Genomic DNA, 19,431 nt, shown 5'->3' on the forward strand with positions numbered 1-19,431 from the left:
AAGGCTTATTTCTCTCTTTTATATAAGTAGTCAGACAGCATCAAAAGCTTGGTCTCATTGTTCTTCTACTGACAGCTGTTTAAAGGCAAGTTCTTCTACTGCTTCGGCCCTGACGTGAAAAACATCACCAACAAGTCTGATTGCCTGCAAGCCAGCTACAAGTGGGTCCACCATAAGTACAACTTTGACAACCTGGGACAGGTAAGTGGTGGGCTGGTGTGCATTATTATATAGTTTGTTTGTTTGTTTTGGGAATATGTAACTGGACTTTTTTATTTTTTTTTAAGTATATTTTTTTGCATTAAATAAGGGTAACAGTTTTCCTTTCTGTTCTCCTTTCTGTTCTTTCTGTTCTACAGGCTCTGATGTCTCTGTTTGTGCTCGCCTCTAAGGACGGCTGGGTCAACATTATGTATCATGGCCTGGATGCTGTGGCTGTGGACCAACAGGTACCCGCGTATGAGCTTCACACTATTTCATAAGAAAAAAACTCAATCTTCACCATCCAAAATGTAAATCTGGGAGAAAAATAAATTCTCCTCCACCTCTCATCTCTGTTTTATTTCTTACCTCCTTCTGTCACATCAATTTAAATCAAATCACATCATGGCCAACCACACTTCAACCCCAGCCGGTGACCAACAACAACCCGTGGATGCTGCTGTATTTCATCTCCTTCCTCCTCATCGTCAGCTTCTTCGTCCTCAATATGTTTGTAGGCGTTGTGGTGGAGAACTTCCACAAGTGCCGCCAGCATCAGGAAGTGGAGGAGGCCAAAAGGCGTGAGGAGAAGCGTCAGCGGCGCATGGAAAAGAAGAGGAGAAGTAAGAGAGGGGAATGACAGGAGAAGGATAGCAAAGAAAGCATAGAGGGAGTATGGAAGAGGCCAAAAGCTGGAACACAAAAAAAGCAGAGGCACATGAACTGTTGGAGGAGGAGGCAGGAATAGAGCGATACAGGGGTACAGTAAGAAAGAAGAAGCAGTAATGGATTTATGAAGAAATAACGGGTATGATCAGATGGGAAATGATTACAAACACTTATAAAACAACCAGATACAATCATACAACCAGTGCACACTGAATAGCTCACTTTACCCCTGTTGTTAATACGACACATCACAAGAATCAATTCTTTCTAGCATGTAGAGCTGTGATCAACACTGATGAAAATCTGTGCGGTCGAAGGAGAGAAAGATGGAAATAGACACAGACATATAATAATAAACACACAAACAGCAAGTGTCATAATTGCTTATGTCCTCTACTATTTGGGAGGTTTTTCTTCTGTTGATAGTGATTCCAGCTTGATCAAAGCTTTTAAATGTTGCACTCTCAAGAGCTCAATGTGGAAAAACCCTCTGCTACACAGGAGATTATCAGTTTCAAGTAAGAACAGGAGCAGTTTGTTTGGATTTAGCTTAAATATAATATTTTGTAACAGACAGAAGGTTTGAATGATCAATGTATATAAGTATTGTGTTATCACGGCAGAGAAAACGCTGAACTAACTTTTTTTTTAAATAACCCCCAACCCCAGATGTTAAAAAGCTTCTTTGATATATTTTTCTACCAACAGAAGCCCAGAAGCTGCCCTACTTTGCCAGCTATGGCAACATACGCCTGATGATCCACACACTGTGCACAAACCACTACCTGGACCTCATCATCACCTTCATCATCTGCATCAATGTCATCACCATGTCCTTAGAGCACTTCAATCAACCTCATGTAAGCAAAGATGTGTGTGTGGTGGTTGCATAGGAACAAATTGCTGTGTCATGCTAAAGGAGTGCAGCAGGCACAGGTTGTGTATTTGGGTCTGGGGATGCAAGTTAGGTGATAAATAAGGGGAAGCTCCTTGCATTCTTGCATTTACATAAGTAATTACACATTTTTGCAACTTAGCTCTGACGTTGCCTAAAGCGCCTGTTCCACAAAACAGACAAGCTCCATTTCAGTAGGAAGAACTTATGCTGGGTTTTTATAAGTGTTAATGTCAAATCTTTGTGGCTGTTTTCCTGCACTCGCCGAGTACAGCTCTTTTATAAAGCCTTCCCTTCCCCAAACAGCAAAGACACAGGGATACCAGACTGGTCAACCACCATGAAACTGTGCCCAGGCTCTGTAGCGTGTGTTGGAGTAGCTGCAGACCATACAAAGGAGCCGTGATTGCAGCGCTGATTTGATGCATGCTGCTGTCAGAGTGGTGTTAGCTGTACACTACATGTATCTGTCTATTCATGTACAATGAATGGAGGTTCAAAAGCCTGATAGCGTCTTTTTTTTTGTGAGGGCGAGGAAAAGTGATTATCCTTGAGATAAGATGCCCATTTGACCTTTAGAAATGGAGCAAGCTTTCTCAAACTGACCAAGCATCAGATAAATATCACAGGTTTTGTCGGATGATTGTGTTGACATTTGGCAGCCTCCCACTTGTTAGAAGCTACACCTCTATTTATGAAAGGAGAAAACAGCCAAGCAAAATAATCTGCAGTTACAGGAAGCTGGACTGTTAATGTTCATGTCAATGTTAAGACGATTAAAACATGCTTGCCTTTGGAATATTTGAATACTCTGCAAATACACTTTAGCTTAAAACTGTGTGTTTGTTAGGGGACATAATGTGTTAATGTTTGTTGTTATATGAATGGAATATGCCCTGTTTTTGCCTCTGGCATGCTTGATTTTACTCTACAAACAACTGGAAGTATTCCAGTTTTACAGTTTCCCCCTGCTGCTGAAACTCCACTCTACCCCATTACACACACACACACACCACACACATACATACATGCCCCTTTTTTACTCTCTCTTTCCAGTCTCTGGATCTCGCCCTGAAGTACTGCAACTATTTCTTCACCTCCATGTTTGTGCTGGAGTCAGTGCTCAAACTCATCGCCTTCGGCTTCCGCCGCTTCTTCAAAGAGAGGTACAGTGTGTGTTTACAGCTTGTGTGTTGGCAGCGTGATTGTGTATGAGAGTGGTTCCCTTTCTGTCTGCATGTTAATATATCTATGTGCTTATTTGTAGCACTATGCATACAGGTATAATTCTAATACAAGACAATTTGATGTAATTGTAAAATTCATCCATCCACTGTGGGATTTGTTAACCTGCTGTCCAGAGGTAGACTGCACTCTACCTGAAGAGAGCGCCGTGATGATTGATGATTGTACATCAGCTTTTCTTATGGCTTTTTTAGTGTTTAGCCTTAAAAAACAAACGCCCTCTGGATAAGATCCGAATCAGCTTTATATTTCATTACAGTTGGAGATTCAATGTCCCCAAAAATGACATTATCTCCAATGCTTTCGTCTATTCAGCTCAGTCACTTATCACTTACATATTTGATGTGAAAATTGAACATTAAAGAGACTATCAGAGCTCTAGGCACATGTCATAATCTTATGTATTAACATATAATATAAATAGTACCACAATAAACAGTTATTTAGTTCAAAGTGTAATGGCTGTACAAATCTGCCTTTTACTTTGATCATTATAAATTGAAAATGGAATAACAGCTTTGATGATATAGAGGATTATGAAATATGTGGAAATATGTGAGCTGCCTCTGAGGCGTTCTGTTATTAAAGGTGCTCTAAGCGATGTCACGCATTTTTTAGGCTACATTTTTTGTCCCATACAGAAAACAGCTCCTCACTATCCGCGCGCTCCCTGTCCCCTGAACACACTGTAAAAAAAAAAAACTGCGGTCTCTGTAGACAGCCCAGGGTCCCCAAACGGCAACTAAAACAAACTGGCCAACCTGCACCACGAAACATAACAAACAGAGTTCCAGCTTTCCAGCCAATAACCGACAAGAAGGATTTTGGGGTGGGGGTTGGGGAGTTAGTGCGCGGAAGCACGGAAAGGAGGGGGAGGGGACGGGATGAGGAGGCGGTGGGGGCGAGCTAGCCTCGTTTTGTTTAACAATACTTAACAAGAAGTAACATCACCCAACATCGCTTAGAGCACCTTTAAGTTGAGTGAACCATATTGTAGCACAAATATGTGACATTTCATGACAATTATCACAGATCGTCAGTTCTGTTAAAGCGTAACTCTCGCCAAAATGCAACCTAGGGTCTTTTTGTGAATATACCCGAGTCAAACTTTCCTTTAAAAGCATATTTAGGACGGAATCACCACTTTTAAGATTTACTGTATTTTCGTTTTTCGGTCAAATGGCCTTTTGAATGGAAGTGGTAGGGGCACTTTTATGCTAGCCTCAAAATAGCTATTTTTAAAACACTAAGAAGGCTCGACACAACATGAAACTTTGCTTGAAGTATCACCAGGGACTCTACACCTTAACGAAAGCATTGACAACATTGTTTGTGTACCCAGAGTTTACTAAAAAAGGTTTTGAACAACTCACCGTAGCCGCTACCACCTGGGCAGTCAAAACGAGTCGATATCCGAATGCGTATGAACGGACTCCTTTTTCAACTACAAGGTCAATATTGTAAAAAAAAATATTGTTTTTCAATAACGACAAAACAAGAAATAATCCGTGCATTTATATGGAACTAAGCATTAGGAGCTTTCCGTCTTTCCTCTCCTCCCTGTTATGTTGCATTCGGAAATCGATTGTTTTTGACTGATAAAATGGCTGCGGTCGGAAACAACAAGAGCTACGGTGAGTTGTTCAAAACCTTTCTTTTTAGTAAACTCTGGGTACACAAACAATGTTGTCAATGCTTTCGTTAAGGTGTAGAGCCCCTGGTGATACTTCAAGCAAAGTTTCATGTTGTGCCGAGCCTTCATAGTGTTTTAAAAATAGCTATTTTGAGGCTAGCATAAAAGTGCCCCTAGCACTCCCATTCAAAAGGCCATTTGACGAAAAAAGATTCCGTCCTAAATATGCTTTTAAGCGAAAGTTTGACTCAAGTACATTCACAAAAAGACCCTAGATTGCATTTTGGCAAGAGTTACGCTTTAATGACAACCTACTGAAATGTCATCATTGTCACAGTAAGAAGCTAGAGTTTTTAGTTTTGTTTTTAGTATTAAGGTGTCCGCCATCAAATCATTCTTTCATTCCCTTATTCCATAATATAAGTATTACCTATCATTCATATGGGTGAACTACAGAATTACAGCATAATTCTTCTTAACAAACCCAAATTACTTATTTTTTTTCTCCGCATGTGATACTACTGCACTGTCCATTTCTCCAACTTACTGTACTCACCTTAGCTTGAACTCCATGGGAAACACACCTCAGCACCGGTTGGTCCGTTCACTCCCACATTCATTCACTCAGAGACCAGACTAATTGATTTGTCACTCACCGAAATGTGCACGGTGATGAGACTGATGTCTTAGTCTTTTCAGAGATATGTGGTGACAAATTAAAGGCCGATGCAGATTTGGGAGCTTATATTACACTGATGGTAGTTTAATGTTGTTGGCCTATTTTAGTTTGTTAAGAGAAAGAGGAGAAAGCAGGAGAGAGATAGGGAAGAGACAGATAATATATAGGAGGGGAAGCTGGACTGATCAAAGACAAAAAAGGAGGAGGACAAATGAGTGATGAAATAGGAAAGAGATGAGCGGATATAGAAATAATTCATCACACAGTTATCAGCTGGCACTTTGTCTCTTTTTATGTAGTGTCAGCAACAGCTGTGAGCAGTCACTGTTTATAGTATCATTTAGAGGCTGGGGTGACTCTCAGGCCAGCTTTAGAACTGGGTCATTGGAGTAGTAGGTAACACACAAACACACCGCCACATGTGCCACCAACAGAACTGCAGGTACTGTACGTTTGCAGTGTGTGTACTATAAATGTGTGTGTGTGTGTGCCAGGACAAAAGTTCTGAGGCTGACAGTGAAGGATATATGAAAGTCCAACAGACATAAATGGGTAACAGGTGCATTGTTACCAGGTGAGCTAAATTGTCTCTATGACGTTGATGAAGTGATTAAGGAACATTATTTTGTATGTATGAACAAAGGCAGCTGCCGTCCTCTGTATTACAGTAAAGGGCCGCAACCATAGAGGATGATGCACCTTCATTTGCTACTGTGAAAAGGTGGGTAAGTCCGGAACAGCAATGTGAAAAAAGATGGAAACATGATCATGTGAATGATGATAATGAGTCATGGGCGGCGGTTGACACACTGTTGTCATTGGCATTTTGAATAGGCAAGCATTCTGATAAATGAACTGGCAGTGCCAAGAGTTTTAGCACTCTGTGTGCCTTGTCTTGCCACCTTGATGATTTCATAAAAGATCCGTATTGACTATCTTCCAAAAAGTCTGAATAGAAATGAGGACTACAGTAACTCCTGAAGCGATTACATGAGGAAATAAAGGGTATTCATCTGGGGAAGCTCGCAAAAGTGGTGTAGTCACAACAGGTCAAAATACTTGCCCTCAATTGACATGTAACAATGACTATGGTGGCTTCAAACTCTTTGATTCCCGACCATATTCATTTGGCAATATCTGTTTCCCATCTGTCTTTAAGCCCTGACCATCATTTTGCTGGATCTATAAAGGGCTTGTGGAACTAAGGCACTGTTACATCACTGGTAGAAATCTGTAGATGTTACAAAGGAGAGCAATGTGTTGAAAGGTAACTATTAATTAACTACAAACCTCGTTAAATAGTAAGGCCTAGAACTTTTCCGACAGCCCTGAGTGTATGATTTACAGTCAGAGCCAACATATGAACAGCTGTATGTTTTGTAACTGTTACTGTTACATCTTTTTCTTAACACGCCTACAAACTCGCCAGCACGCCAGTGCATTTGTGTTTACATTTGCTTTGTGGTGCAATGCCATGGTGCACTTTCACATAAGTGTGTTTATACTGTATGTGTGTGTGTGTGTGTGTGTGTGTGTGTGTGTGTGTGTGTGTGTGTGTGTGTGTGTGTGTGTGTGTGTGTGTGTGTGTGTGTGCTTGTGCTAGGTGGAACCAGTTGGACCTCGCCATTGTGCTTCTGTCAGTGATGGGGATCACCCTCGAGGAGATCGAGATAAGTGCTGCCTTGCCCATCAACCCCACAATCATCAGGATCATGAGAGTACTGAGGATAGCACGAGGTACATATACTACACAAAATATGAAAAACACACACAAGTACCTATCCCAGCCCAGCACTTCCTGTAAATCCTTTCAGTGAAAGAAGATACTTTGTTTTGGTCTTGCTGGTGTGTCAAAATAAAACTGATGCAACTGTAAAAAAAAAAAACTTTTACAGGTCAGTTAGCTGTAGCATACAGTAGCAGTCAATGTCTTAAGGGCTATTGTTGTCTGTACATGCATTTGTGTGTGTGTGTGTGTGTGTGTGTTTGTGTGTGTGTGTGTGTGTGTGTGTGTGTGTGTGTGTGTGTGTGTGTGTGTGTGTGTGTGTGTGTGTGTTACATGGAGTGTAAAACAAGAACTGACCTTTCCACAGTTAAATGTTTAGCCTGTAATTGAACCTGAGGGATTTCCCACTAAATGCTCACATTTAAAGTCTCTCTCTCTCTCTCTCTCTCTCTCTCTCTCTCTCTCTCTCTCTCTCTCTCTCTCTCTCTCTCTACACACACACATGCACACACAGTGCTGAAGCTGCTGAAGATGGCGACAGGAATGAGAGCCCTGTTGGATACAGTGGTCCAAGCCCTGCCTCAGGTACCGTGTATACGGACACACACACACACACACACACACACACATTGTCCCCTTTTTCCTCACTAACACACACTCCCAGAGAGAGAGTTGGCCAGTCTCAGTCAATAGCCAGAGTAGCTCTAACCCCCCCCCCCCCCAAAAAAAAAACAACCCAACACACACACACACCTTCTCTTTCTCTGTTGTCCTGTAGGCAACTCTAATAGATGACTCATTCATACTGGTAGACTACACACACACAGGCTTTGTCTTGTTTTCACTTTCAGCACCATGGAGAGTACCCAGACTCCCACTGCGACCACTGTGTGCTAGCAACAGCGGCAGCTTCTTAAACCAGTCTGTAGTGAAATGTCCACAGAGTCAGGCAGTTTCTAGGCCGTCCGCCCATCTCATTGTCAAAATCATTCCAGTGCACTGAAAGTTCAATTCTCTCGAAAATTCCCAGAATGCATCTTTGCTCTCTATTATTACTGACTGGAAGAATTGTCTGTTTGCTTTGTAGCATAATGTTATGAGTAAGAAATGAAATGGGAGACAACATAACAAATGTCTTGTTGTGTATGATATTTGTGTGTGGTTTTCATGTGCGACCTCAAAACCATGTCTTCATCAGTGTCCCAATGTTTACTGATCAATTAATAATACATTCTTTATTTAATTAACAATTAAATAACGTTTGCCTGAAGCTCTGTTCACTGTGCGCTGGTGTCTTTCTTAAAGCATCAGTTTAAACTTTGACATTCTCATTAACATTACTTTACCTGTAAAAACTTAAAGCAACTGTTTGACATTTTTAGAATTATGCTAATTTACGTTTTTGCCAAGAGATAGTTGAGAAGATTGGTACCTTTCTCAAGTCTGCTCAGTAAATATGAAGCTAGCTCCAGCAGGTGATTAGCTTAGCTTAAAAGACTGGAAATGGGGAAACAGCTGGCCTGGTTCTGTCCAAAGGTTACAAAAACTCCTGCCTACCAGCACTGATAAAAGTCACTACTTAACAGGTTACAGTATATCTCCTTGGTTTAATCTGTACAAAATGTAGAAAAACTAAGCTGTTAGAATAATTACATTATCAAATAATAGACAGGGCCACTGAAGATATATCAAAGTTCATTTTACTTGAGAACCCAACAAGGAGGCAGTCTCCGCACTACAGAATAGTACAGAAGTGACCTAACGAAAAGCTCTCTACAGCTGCTTTTTATAATACCCAGTGAAATGTAATAAATCATGATACAGAGTAGATGTCGTCAATTGTTATCTTGTCAGAGTCGATGACCTCTCCCCTATCTGGTCTGGGAGGGCATGTTTGCCCTCAGGAACACACCATGCTTAGACACGGACAAGCAATGACTCCATGTCATCTTGTTTAGAGTATTCAGTATAATATTATTCTATGCAAACAGTAATAATAACAAGAGAGAAAGTATGGAAATCAAAATTTCTCTAACATAAGCTAATCTAAAAAAAATTAAAAAAATGTACAGCCTCCTTTATGGACACGCAGGCATAATGTCTGACCCATTGACCATCAAAAGTAAGATGAAGCAAACCGAGGGAAACAGGTGGTGTGGGATAAGGAGGGCAGGCGGAGGTGAGAGAGAACAGATTTCTTGTCTTTCTTTTCTATTGATCCCCCTCTCATTAACACTGAGCCCTTTGCTCTATCCCAAGGGCACCAGGCGAGGTAATTAAAACTTGGGCTAATTAAACAGTTCCAGGAGGTCTCTTGCTGTGCTGTGTGCATATTAAGGTTCTGAAAGGGTGAGAGTGAAAGAGTTACACCTGGCGAGACCTGAGGTGATCTCACGCTTTATTTCACTGTGAAAAAGAAATGGCAAGCTGCCAACATTTCTTCATTACATCACATAGGATATTGACATTTCAACAAAGGCGGGGATACAGTTTACCAAAGGAACAAGCGAATACAGACTGCTATTGTTATAAGAAATATGAATAATGACATCATGGCGCAGAGGGAAAGATGTCTGCTGGAATAATAATTAATTCGATTAGACATGATGTAAATGCTTCACAAGTTCCACAAGCAGTTTATGTATTTAATAAGCCATGACAGGACATGGAGATGTAATGAGGGATCCATACACTTACACTAAACGGGTGAGTAAGCTTAATAGCTCATTGGCATGTTAAGAGATATGCGCTTTTTATGAGCTTGTCTTTACAACGACACAGTAAGACAAAGTCATTTTACCCACAAGGGTCCTCTATTATCATCTCCTCCCCAACTGATGTGAAATGGCTGCAACAAGCCATTCACTAACACTTATAGCCTATATCATGTTGGTACGAGAGTCGAGCCAGTTGTTTTATCTCTTCTCTATGAATGGCTGAGAAACCTCCAAAATAGCTTTAGGCAGATGTGGAAGCCACAAGGAATGTCATTTTTGATCTGGGAAGCAGTCAGAAGCTGTCCCCTATGAAACTATTTGTATTTAGCTAAATAAAAAAAAAAAATTGTTTCTCAAATCATAAAAAAAAGTAGAACAAATGTTTTGACATTTGTGCAAAAACTAGCTCGAACTATTTGTAAAGCTCATGTTTATTTTCATAGGTACATAGATAGGGTAAGTTATATACATCGGCATTGAAAATACCATTAAATCCTTCCCAGTAAAACTTATCAAAACTGCATTAATCCTCATCCTGGATCCCACATAGACTTGGGCCATTATGAAGCACAGATTGTTAAGTACACCAGGCCGGATAGTACTAACTTGGAGATGTACTTCAGGCATTTCTTATTTCAGCGCTCCAAATGAAAGGTTGTGGGGCAATTACCTCCTTTACTTTCCATCCAACGGGACTCATCAGACTGGGCTGCATGTAATGGGAGCATATTTGTCTGAATTAAATGTAAACTTTAATATTTTTAGATTTGAGATGCTTCTAAACATTATTATTGTGTTATATGCATGCATATATTTTGTTCTTTTATCACCACCTTCTGCAGCTCTTTTGATAAGTGTAGAATTGAGCTTCTTACAGTAAAGGAGACTTACTAGGTGTAACCTATTAAGCCATTTATGTTAAAGCTTTTGACAGCATTAAAATGTAAATAATAGCATACACGTACTAAGTTTGCTGATTTCCCCCCAATCAATTATAATTGTAGTGAATTTCTAAGGAGAGAAGACACATTAACAAAAATATTTAAACATTGAGTATAAGAGAGATGGTTCTAATAAACGCAAACTATATATTTTGGTAGAAATGGCATTGCTCTGAAATCAATCAATCAATCGATTTCATTATTTGTCACATGAAATCGTACGAGGTGCAATTCCAGTGAAATGTTACCATCAGCAGTAGTAGTTCAACAAGTAGTTCAATTTAATGTAATCTAAATTCAACCACAGTCGTTTGACTTGGCTCCGATTTACTGGGAGCTTTTCCTCCGAAGCAGGCATTAATATCAAAACTCTCCTTTTCTCCATGACTTGTCTTCTTCAACTATGCATGATTATAGTTCTGCCTATAGCCGAAAAACCTCTGTCACAAGTATGTCAACATAATTTCCTCTAATAAACTTAATTTGCAATGCAATGGGCAATCTCTTTAGAAAAAGCGTTTGTCATTGTCATAATGTGGATGCATTATTCCAAGACCAAACTCTACAGAGTAAAAAGCAGATTTAAAGTATCTTTCCCCTGAAAAACAGGTGGAGTAATCTAAACCTCTCTTTAGAACACATGGATGGAGTATAATTATGGTAACTATTTGTCACTGCATCCCCTTATTCCCTGTGGAGCAGTGTTGTTTGCGGAGTGTTAAAGCCAGTGAATAAGGTACTGGGTTTTGTATCCCTGTAATGGGATTAGATTTTGCCTCAAGTGTTTACCATGCAACATCATCACCATTACAGTAAGTTGGGGTAACAGAAGGCTGTTTTGCAGTGGAACCGAGCCAGGTCCCAAACCCCCAAACTCAAACATTTACAACAGCATCAGGGCTTCAGTCATATGAAGGTCTCAGAGGAAGTTGTGCCATGGTTTGCAGAACTTTGGAGTAGTAATTGTGGTTGAATTATGTTCACACAAGGCAGGCAAGTCTGTAGCTGATTTATCAAAGGTTCCATTAGCACTGACCTTTTGATGTTTTTGTTGTTTATTGCTCTTGTGCATTAGATAGTGATTATGTATCTTAGCCAGAGCATAAAACCTAGTCTTAATACTTTTTTCAGGATGCTGTCAAATGGTTTATAACGTGCATGGTAAGATGTTCTCCTGTGTGTGTGTGTGTGTGTGTGTGTGTGTGTGTGTGTGTGTGTGTGTGTATGTGTGTTTTGCAGGTGGGTAACCTGGGCCTGCTCTTCATGCTGCTGTTTTTCATCTACGCCGCCTTAGGAGTAGAGCTATTTGGAGAACTTGGTAAGTGCTCATGACATCCAGTCACGATGCTGCAAATGATTACGTCACACAAAACCTCTTTTACTCTAAGTGTGCACTTTGAATATAAACGATGTTAAGCAATTATACAATACAACAAAGTATTTGCCGTTTCTTCTTTTTACCATAAATCTTTAAAGACAATCCATATATTCATTCCATGATTTTTGGTCATTTACAAACAAGAGAACCAAGGCTGTAATATATATTTATATATATGATTGTATTAAGTTAAAATAAAGACAGGGAAACATTCTTTGACACTTTGATGATAAATCGTTTATTTATTGTAAAAACGATTTGGATATTTAGGCCAATGTAATAGGATAAGTGATGAAAATGTTTGAGTTTTGGACATATTTTCCCTTACAGTGGATGGGTTCAAACAATGTATTATCTGTGATGTACCAACATTTGCACCATTATATACAGTATGTGGTAATGTACATAAACCCATCCACTCATTCCTGATACTAGTAGGATTAATCCTTTCATCACACATATATGTGGAAATGTTGTGATGAAAGGAGTAGTTGAAGAGCACATTGTCCACACTTCATCATCTATAGGTGTAAGATGATTAAAAATCAACATATGTCAATGTCAGTCCAGGTGGGTAAATCAAATTGTGGCTTCCAGTTTTGGTGCACTTATTAAAGTAAACTTAGCTTGTGCACCTAAAAGCATGAGGACTCGTATTAACTTTATTATGAAAATCTTCTTATTTCCTCTCCATCCTTTATTCCTTTTCATCCGTTCTCCCTCCTGCAGTCAGACAGCCATTAGGGACTCAACCCACTCCCCAGTATTCTGATACATAAGTACTGTCCTAAAATATCCACATTGAAGTTGGAAGATACATCTTCCGAACTGTCACATTTCCCTTGTGTGCTGCAGCTGCAGCCTGTGGCAACGTTGCTTCCTATTGGAGCTTGGCAGGAAAAAGGATTAGTGGCAAATGCAAGTGTCGCTTTCTTGAGGCCATTCCAGAGATTATCTTGGGATATAAGCTCAAAGACAAATAGAGTGTTTGGTCACATTGCTGCTGATTTGATAACAAACTGTGTCTACACTGAGTTGGCTTGTTTGGACAGTCATACAGGCAGCTTAGCGACAGAAATGGTGCATGCCACTGCAGTTTTTGGGAACAATGACATGTTGAGTGTTGAGTGTTGAGATTTACAAATCTCTTTTTCTTTTGTTGTCCCTGCTCCCTTCCTGTTCCATTTTCCTTTTTCTCTCTACCCTCTTACCTCTTTCTTATCTGTGACCTGATAACTTCTTCTCTTCCTCCATCCATCCACCCCATCTCACTCTCACCCTCAGTTTGCAATGAAGACTACCCTTGTGAGGGAATGAGTCGTCACGCTACCTTTGAGAACTTTGGCATGGCCTTCCTTACCTTGTTTCAAGTCTCCACGGGCGACAACTGGAATGGCATCATGAAGGTACAAAGTTACTTAATCATTTGTGTTGTAAAAGGAAGAAATACAGAACTAGAGAAGAGGTGGTCTAAGAGAGAGCAAGTTTATTTATAGAGCACCTTCTAATACACAGAGGTCATTCAAGTGCTTTACTGGTAAAAAAATATATATATACAATGAGATACACGAAAGGACAGACACATTTCATAAAAATCTAAATGATAAAGTAATTAAAAGTACCATCAAACAAGACTAATTCAAAGTTCTGGAACAGTCTTTAACTTAGATTTTAAAATGGTTACAATTGATGCGTACCTTAGATCCAGCGGAAGCTGATTCCAGCAGTGGGCAACATAATGGCTAAAAGCCATTTCACCACTCTTGGACAAGAGACAAACTCCTCCTCAATATGTCATCCTATCATCATCTTATCTTCCACCGAAGTGATACTTACTGTTAAATATAAAAATGCACTGGGAGTACAGATTTCCTTACTGATGGCTTCAGCAGAGGAGTGACTGTGCCTCATTGCAAGCGCACACACACACACACACACACACACACGCGCACACACACACACACACACACACACACACAAAACAGCAATTTCGCCTGAACACACATCTACTACCACCAGCAGCTATTACCACTCCTCCACACACCTAGACTGTGATGGGAATAGAGATTATGCCAGAGCATGTCATCGGGCGTGGACCATTAAACACACCCTGGATACAGGTAGCGTGGATGGTAGCGGGCCATGTACCAAACCAGCAGGCCACAGATGCTCTGTCATTTTAGCTGTCAAATTACTACCTGGCCTGTGAGACAGATAGACCTGCTTTGGTTTAGTAAGAGGCTGGCGAGACAGAGTGGTAATTAGCTGTGCAGTGACCATAGGGAAGAGAGAAGATATTGGGGGAGAGGGAAATATGTAAGAAGGCAATGGGGAGTAAAGGAGGCCCCAGTGAACTGTAATAAGAGGGAGGACAAGAGGGGGTTAAAAGAACTGACACTTTATTATGCTTTCTTTCCTCTAGAGGGTAAGTTAAAGCAAGAATGAATAAGGGAGATAAGAGAGATGTTGTGTGAAGGAGCAGAGTGTGTAAATGGCATGCCAAATTAGATAGAAACGACCAGCTTCAGCTCAGAGGGCCAAACTTGTTATATGTGGTCACAGCCTGGGTGAGATATGTAAATTTCCTCCAGAAAACACTTGTCACTTTGGTTGTGCTCTGCCTGAATTCCGCTGAGCTCATGTTAACCAGAGTGGAAAGAGTGGGGGGACTCCTGTTGTTTTGGATAGCAAAACACTTAAGTGTATTATGGTTATACAAGTTGTCATGAATTCAAAAAGCCTCGTTAACATGAGCTAGATCTACTCTATTCGACTAAAATGTAATTTTTTATGTGAAAACTAATTTTGATTGGGTTGTGGTGTGGCTGAGCTCCCAAGAATTACATCTTGACTTGTCTTCTTCTCTGCATTTTCGCCACTATCAGTAATGAAATCCATTGTTGTTTGAGCAGAGTTACTGTAAATGTAAAATAATTGCAATTTTTGCAGGGCTTCTGTTTTACATTTCATATAGTATAAGGTGATCCTGTAATTGTGTCCACTTCCTGTATCTTCACAAACCTTTATCCAAAAAATGTTGTATTCCGGATGGCTTATCTGTTTTGTCCTATGACTGCGTGATCCGTACTGGAAACCTGATTTGTTCAGGTCCTATCCCCCGACAAATGGGCTATCCTAACCCTAACCATTCAAGGTCTAACCTCAACCATCTTCGCACATGCGTAAAACAAATCATGTTTCCAGTACGGATGCGGCAGCCGCACCTTTCCTCTTTTACTCGGCTCTTCTACCTCTGCTCCTAACCAACCCTGTCCTGACCTTTTTCCTCATCCTCTGCCGTTGTGACACCAGGACACATTGCGGGAGTGCCCACCAGACCATGGCACTGATGTGGACTATGCCTGCAATCCTAGCCTTCAGTTTATCTCGCCCATGTACTTTGTCTCCTTCGTGCTCACCGCCCAGTTCGTGCTCATCAATGTGGTGGTGGCCGTGCTGATGAAGCACCTGGACGACTCCAACAAGGAGGCCCAAGAGGAGGCGGAGATGGATGCAGAAATTGAGCTGGAGCTGGCCCAGGGCACCCTCTGTTGCATGGGCGCCCCCAGTTGCGGGGGTGGGAAGGTGGAGAAAGGACTAGTCGCTGCTGGACCTGGAGGCACAGCGGGGGGGAGGGATAGAGGAGGTCCGATTGGAGAGAAGGGAGAAGGAGTGAGGAAGATGCGACATTCAGCAGGCAGTGTGCACCCAGGAGCGTACAGCTCCCATGACTCCAGCCGGACCCTATACTCACCAGCACAAGTGAGTGTGTGCATTTCTGTGTTTGTGTGAGAGTGCGAGTAATCTTATGTTTGTTTCCTGATAGTGTGAAAGCTCTATTTTGTATGTGTGGCATTTGTGGGTGGGTGGGTGGGTGGGTGTGTTTGTGTCTGCAAGGGGGATTGAGTGAATCTGCACAATCGGGATCGGGCATATCACAGCTTTTTTTATTACGGATCCGTTTGGCCGTGCAGAAATCAGATTCTCATTGATTTATATCCATTTCTATTTTTTATTTATTTTTTCCCATCATGGTCCTTTAAACAGTGGAACCATTGCATAGTTAAGTGCAATGTGAGGTTTGAGCAAGTGACACCAACAGTGGCCAGCAGTTAAATGACCAGCAAGGTATTGAAGGTGCTTGAATAAATAAAAGTTTGCTGTGCAACTGTTTTAGCTTCATTTTCCACATGAATTATGCCTCGTTTTGGTCTGCAAAGGGGAAAAAGAGAAGTTGCCTAAATACTATCAAAACCTTCCTGCATTGTCCACTCCGACACACTTCTCTCCAAGGACATTACACAAAACACAATATGAGAATAAACAATATATAGTAGAAAATTATGGAAAGCGTGACACAGTCCAGATTTTCTTAATGCATTGTGATCCAGCTTTTAAACATATCTGAACATATATAAATCACTGTTATAATTGCTTTAACAATTGTATTGTAGGCTTAGTGTGCACCTTGCAGCTGTGTTATGAAGATAAATATGAATTTTGATCAAACACAGTATCACTGGATAGTAAACAATTTGATCAGTATCTGGGGCAAAAAAAAAACGTAATGGAGACATTCCTATTTTTGAGTTTCCTCTCTGGCTGCCTGTCACTTTGCTTCTCTTTACACAGTATCAGTGCATTAGTTCATGCAGAGAAAATTACATATTCGATTCACAAACTGAAAGAATACAAAAGAGATCAACAATATGGCAGTAATTTCTGTTTGAATGGTGCTGACATGGGAGAGAGTAGAGAATCATTGCTCTATTCCCCATTGTGAAATTAACTGACAGCCACATTGCCTGATTACACTCAGTCATTTTGCCAATCTCTTTGTATAATTTGTTTGTACTTTTGTTCATTTTCTTTTACAGATTTTGTGAGAAGAAAGGGAGGGTAAGGAGGGTCAAACATCTACACAAAGAGAGGGAATAGTAAGATAGGCATATACCAGGCAAATAAAAGGAAATAGACACTAAGCTGTGTCTTAATTACAACATTGCACAAGTGCAATTATGTTTAAAAAAAAAATCAATGAATATGAATGTAAACACATTGGGCTGGAATTAAAGGCATTTTCCAAAATGAAACCAAACTACTTAAGTGATATTAAATGAAAGCCAAGGCTTAGCCATATATTTCCATTTTTTTTTTAAAGTTTTGTCTTCCTTCACTGTAGTCATAGCAACCTATGTTGTCAGCAAGCAGATATGAGCAACTTTAATGGCTTTCTCAGTTTTTCAGCTTTCAGTAGAGTTTGCAGACACACGTGCATGGTTACATTTTTTAAATGATCATTTCACTGTCTACATCTGTGCGTGAGAGTGGATGGTCTCTCATTTCTATTCGCAGTCTGACAGCAGAGACACACGCTTCCATTATGAAATCGCTAATAATAGTCTGCGATATCGGTGCAGAAACACATAAAGATGACTCATCGGCTGCCATAAAGAGTCTCACCGTTGTAGAGCTAAAGTTGGCTGTGTGGAGACATTTTTAGCTCACTGTGACGGAACTTAATGCAGACCATGGAGAACACATTGGCAGCATCCTCCCCCCCTCTCTCGCTATCTCTTCCGATCTCCCCCCTCTTATTCTCTGTCTCTTAAGTGATGCAATAAGGGATCTGGCAGAACAATGCAATTTATTCGGAACACAGGTCCTGTGTGTGTGTGTGTGTGTGTGTGTGTGTGTGTGTGTGTGTGTGTGTGTGTGTGTGTGTGTGTGTGTGCGTGCGTGCGGCGGCGCGGCGCGGCGCGTGCGTGCGCGTATGCGCGTGCGTGCGTGTGTGTGTGTGTAAACATTGTGACATCTTCTGCTGTGGTGCTTTAGTAAATCTCAACATATTGTCATTGTAGCTTCTCCAGAGAATACAAATAATAGATCTGATGAGTCTTGATGATGTATAGAGACTCAAGAAAGATTGCAGCTACAACTGCTATATTCTATAACGTGCCATAATACACACTGAAAAAGTCATTTTCGACTCTATGGTGAAACACTCGTAATATATTGCACAGGGACTAGAGGCGACACTGTAGGAAGTCGACACACAGAGGGAGAGAGAGTTAGGGAGTAAGAGAGGAGAGATAATGGCTGAGCCGGTGACAGTCAGATAGACGCAGTAATTAATTTCAGCTCTCTACCCTCTCTCTCAATTTCCATTCCCTTTAGACGGGCCCTATTGTTGTCCCCTAATACAGTTATTAATGGAGGCCAGCACATAGGCCACCACAGTCAATCAAACATTATTTTTTATATCAAACTCTTCATGTACACCGAATGGACTATCTTGGGACTGTGTGAGAGAGAAAATGTATTTAATAGACCTGGATATGGCAGAGTCAGCCTTACTGCCAGTTTGTCTTCATGCACAAATGTGGCACCGCAACACAAACCAGCATTCTTTAGGTATATTTATAAATGCTGGAAGTACAGTAACCTACCTCTTAAATTCTTAGCCCCCTCATTTTCAAAACATAAGCCATGAGTGATTGTAATATAACAGAATGAGTCAGAAATGTGTGTTTGCATAAGATATCTAAGTATAGACCTGTAAGCGCTGTTGTAGAAATGTGTTGTGAAAATAGCCCTGTGTGGGGATTGAAGAGGAGTGACCTTGTTTCACAGTATCTTTTGGGATTTATCTGCTCATGTAATTGTTATTTTGGCTGTTATGAATGTGCTACAGGCACAAGACATCTAATTCATTGTGAAATACAGTGCCCTGCCAAGAAACACAGAAATCATGTTTAAAGTAGTTTTCATTTTTTTCTGTCAGTAGTTTCCCTTTTTTCTGTCAGATTGGTTTCTGAAAAAAAAAAAAATCAATCTGGCAGATGAGATTCAGGCAAGGAGGGATCATTTAAGTCGCCGAAAAAGCCCTGACTGATTCAGTCTAAATTGCTTTAAACCTAATAATACCCAGAGCACAAAGCAAATGCTTAAATCTTAAATTGTTTCAACAAGGTATTGAACAGCCTAATTGAGGTGATATATCAAATGTAATTGCGCCGCTCTCAGTGCTCAAGGCTTTGATAGTAAAATTAGGTGTTACTTGGCTAATGAGGGTTTGGAGTCATATTATTGAGGAGCCTTTTTGCAAAAGAGAACAGTGCTTAGCCCTGAAGGCCAACAGAGTAGGAGAGGGGCATTTGTTCTGCTTTATTTGTACATACATGACACAGAACGTGTTTTAGATGTGTTTTTTTTTTTACTTTTGTGGTTTTAGAAATGAAGACTTAGGTAAACTACATGTGTGAATGTGTGCATTTATGTGTGAGTACATAATGAAGTATAAAAGCATACCTGCGTGTGCACACAGACATTTTTATAACCCTTACG

At 40.5% G+C, this 19,431-nt stretch overlaps 1 protein-coding gene across 7 annotated transcripts in view; it reads left to right on the top strand.

The window, feature by feature from the left end:
* cacna1ia (calcium voltage-gated channel subunit alpha1 Ia) overlaps nt 1–19,431 on the top strand; it is a 157,160-nt gene that overhangs the window by 123,760 nt on the left and 13,969 nt on the right. For 6 of the 7 annotated variants that reach the window (XM_039824434.1, XM_039824436.1, XM_039824435.1 and 3 more), the window contains exons 23-32: nt 76–201; nt 360–449; nt 632–824; nt 1,579–1,730; nt 2,822–2,931; nt 6,926–7,059; nt 7,563–7,633; nt 11,946–12,024; nt 13,369–13,490; nt 15,397–15,846. In XM_039824434.1, the coding sequence (XP_039680368.1) occupies nt 76–201; nt 360–449; nt 632–824; nt 1,579–1,730; nt 2,822–2,931; nt 6,926–7,059; nt 7,563–7,633; nt 11,946–12,024; nt 13,369–13,490; nt 15,397–15,846 (1,527 nt within the window). Of the gene's footprint in view, nt 1–75; nt 202–359; nt 450–631; nt 825–1,578; nt 1,731–2,821; nt 2,932–6,925; nt 7,060–7,562; nt 7,634–11,945; nt 12,025–13,368; nt 13,491–15,396; nt 15,847–16,961; nt 17,813–19,431 lie in introns of those variants that run through there. The other variant, XM_039824439.1, reaches the window with a different exon arrangement.

Source organism: Perca fluviatilis, chromosome 15, assembly GCF_010015445.1.
Source record: "Perca fluviatilis chromosome 15, GENO_Pfluv_1.0, whole genome shotgun sequence".
In the NCBI taxonomy this organism is placed as follows: domain Eukaryota; kingdom Metazoa; phylum Chordata; class Actinopteri; order Perciformes; family Percidae; genus Perca; species Perca fluviatilis.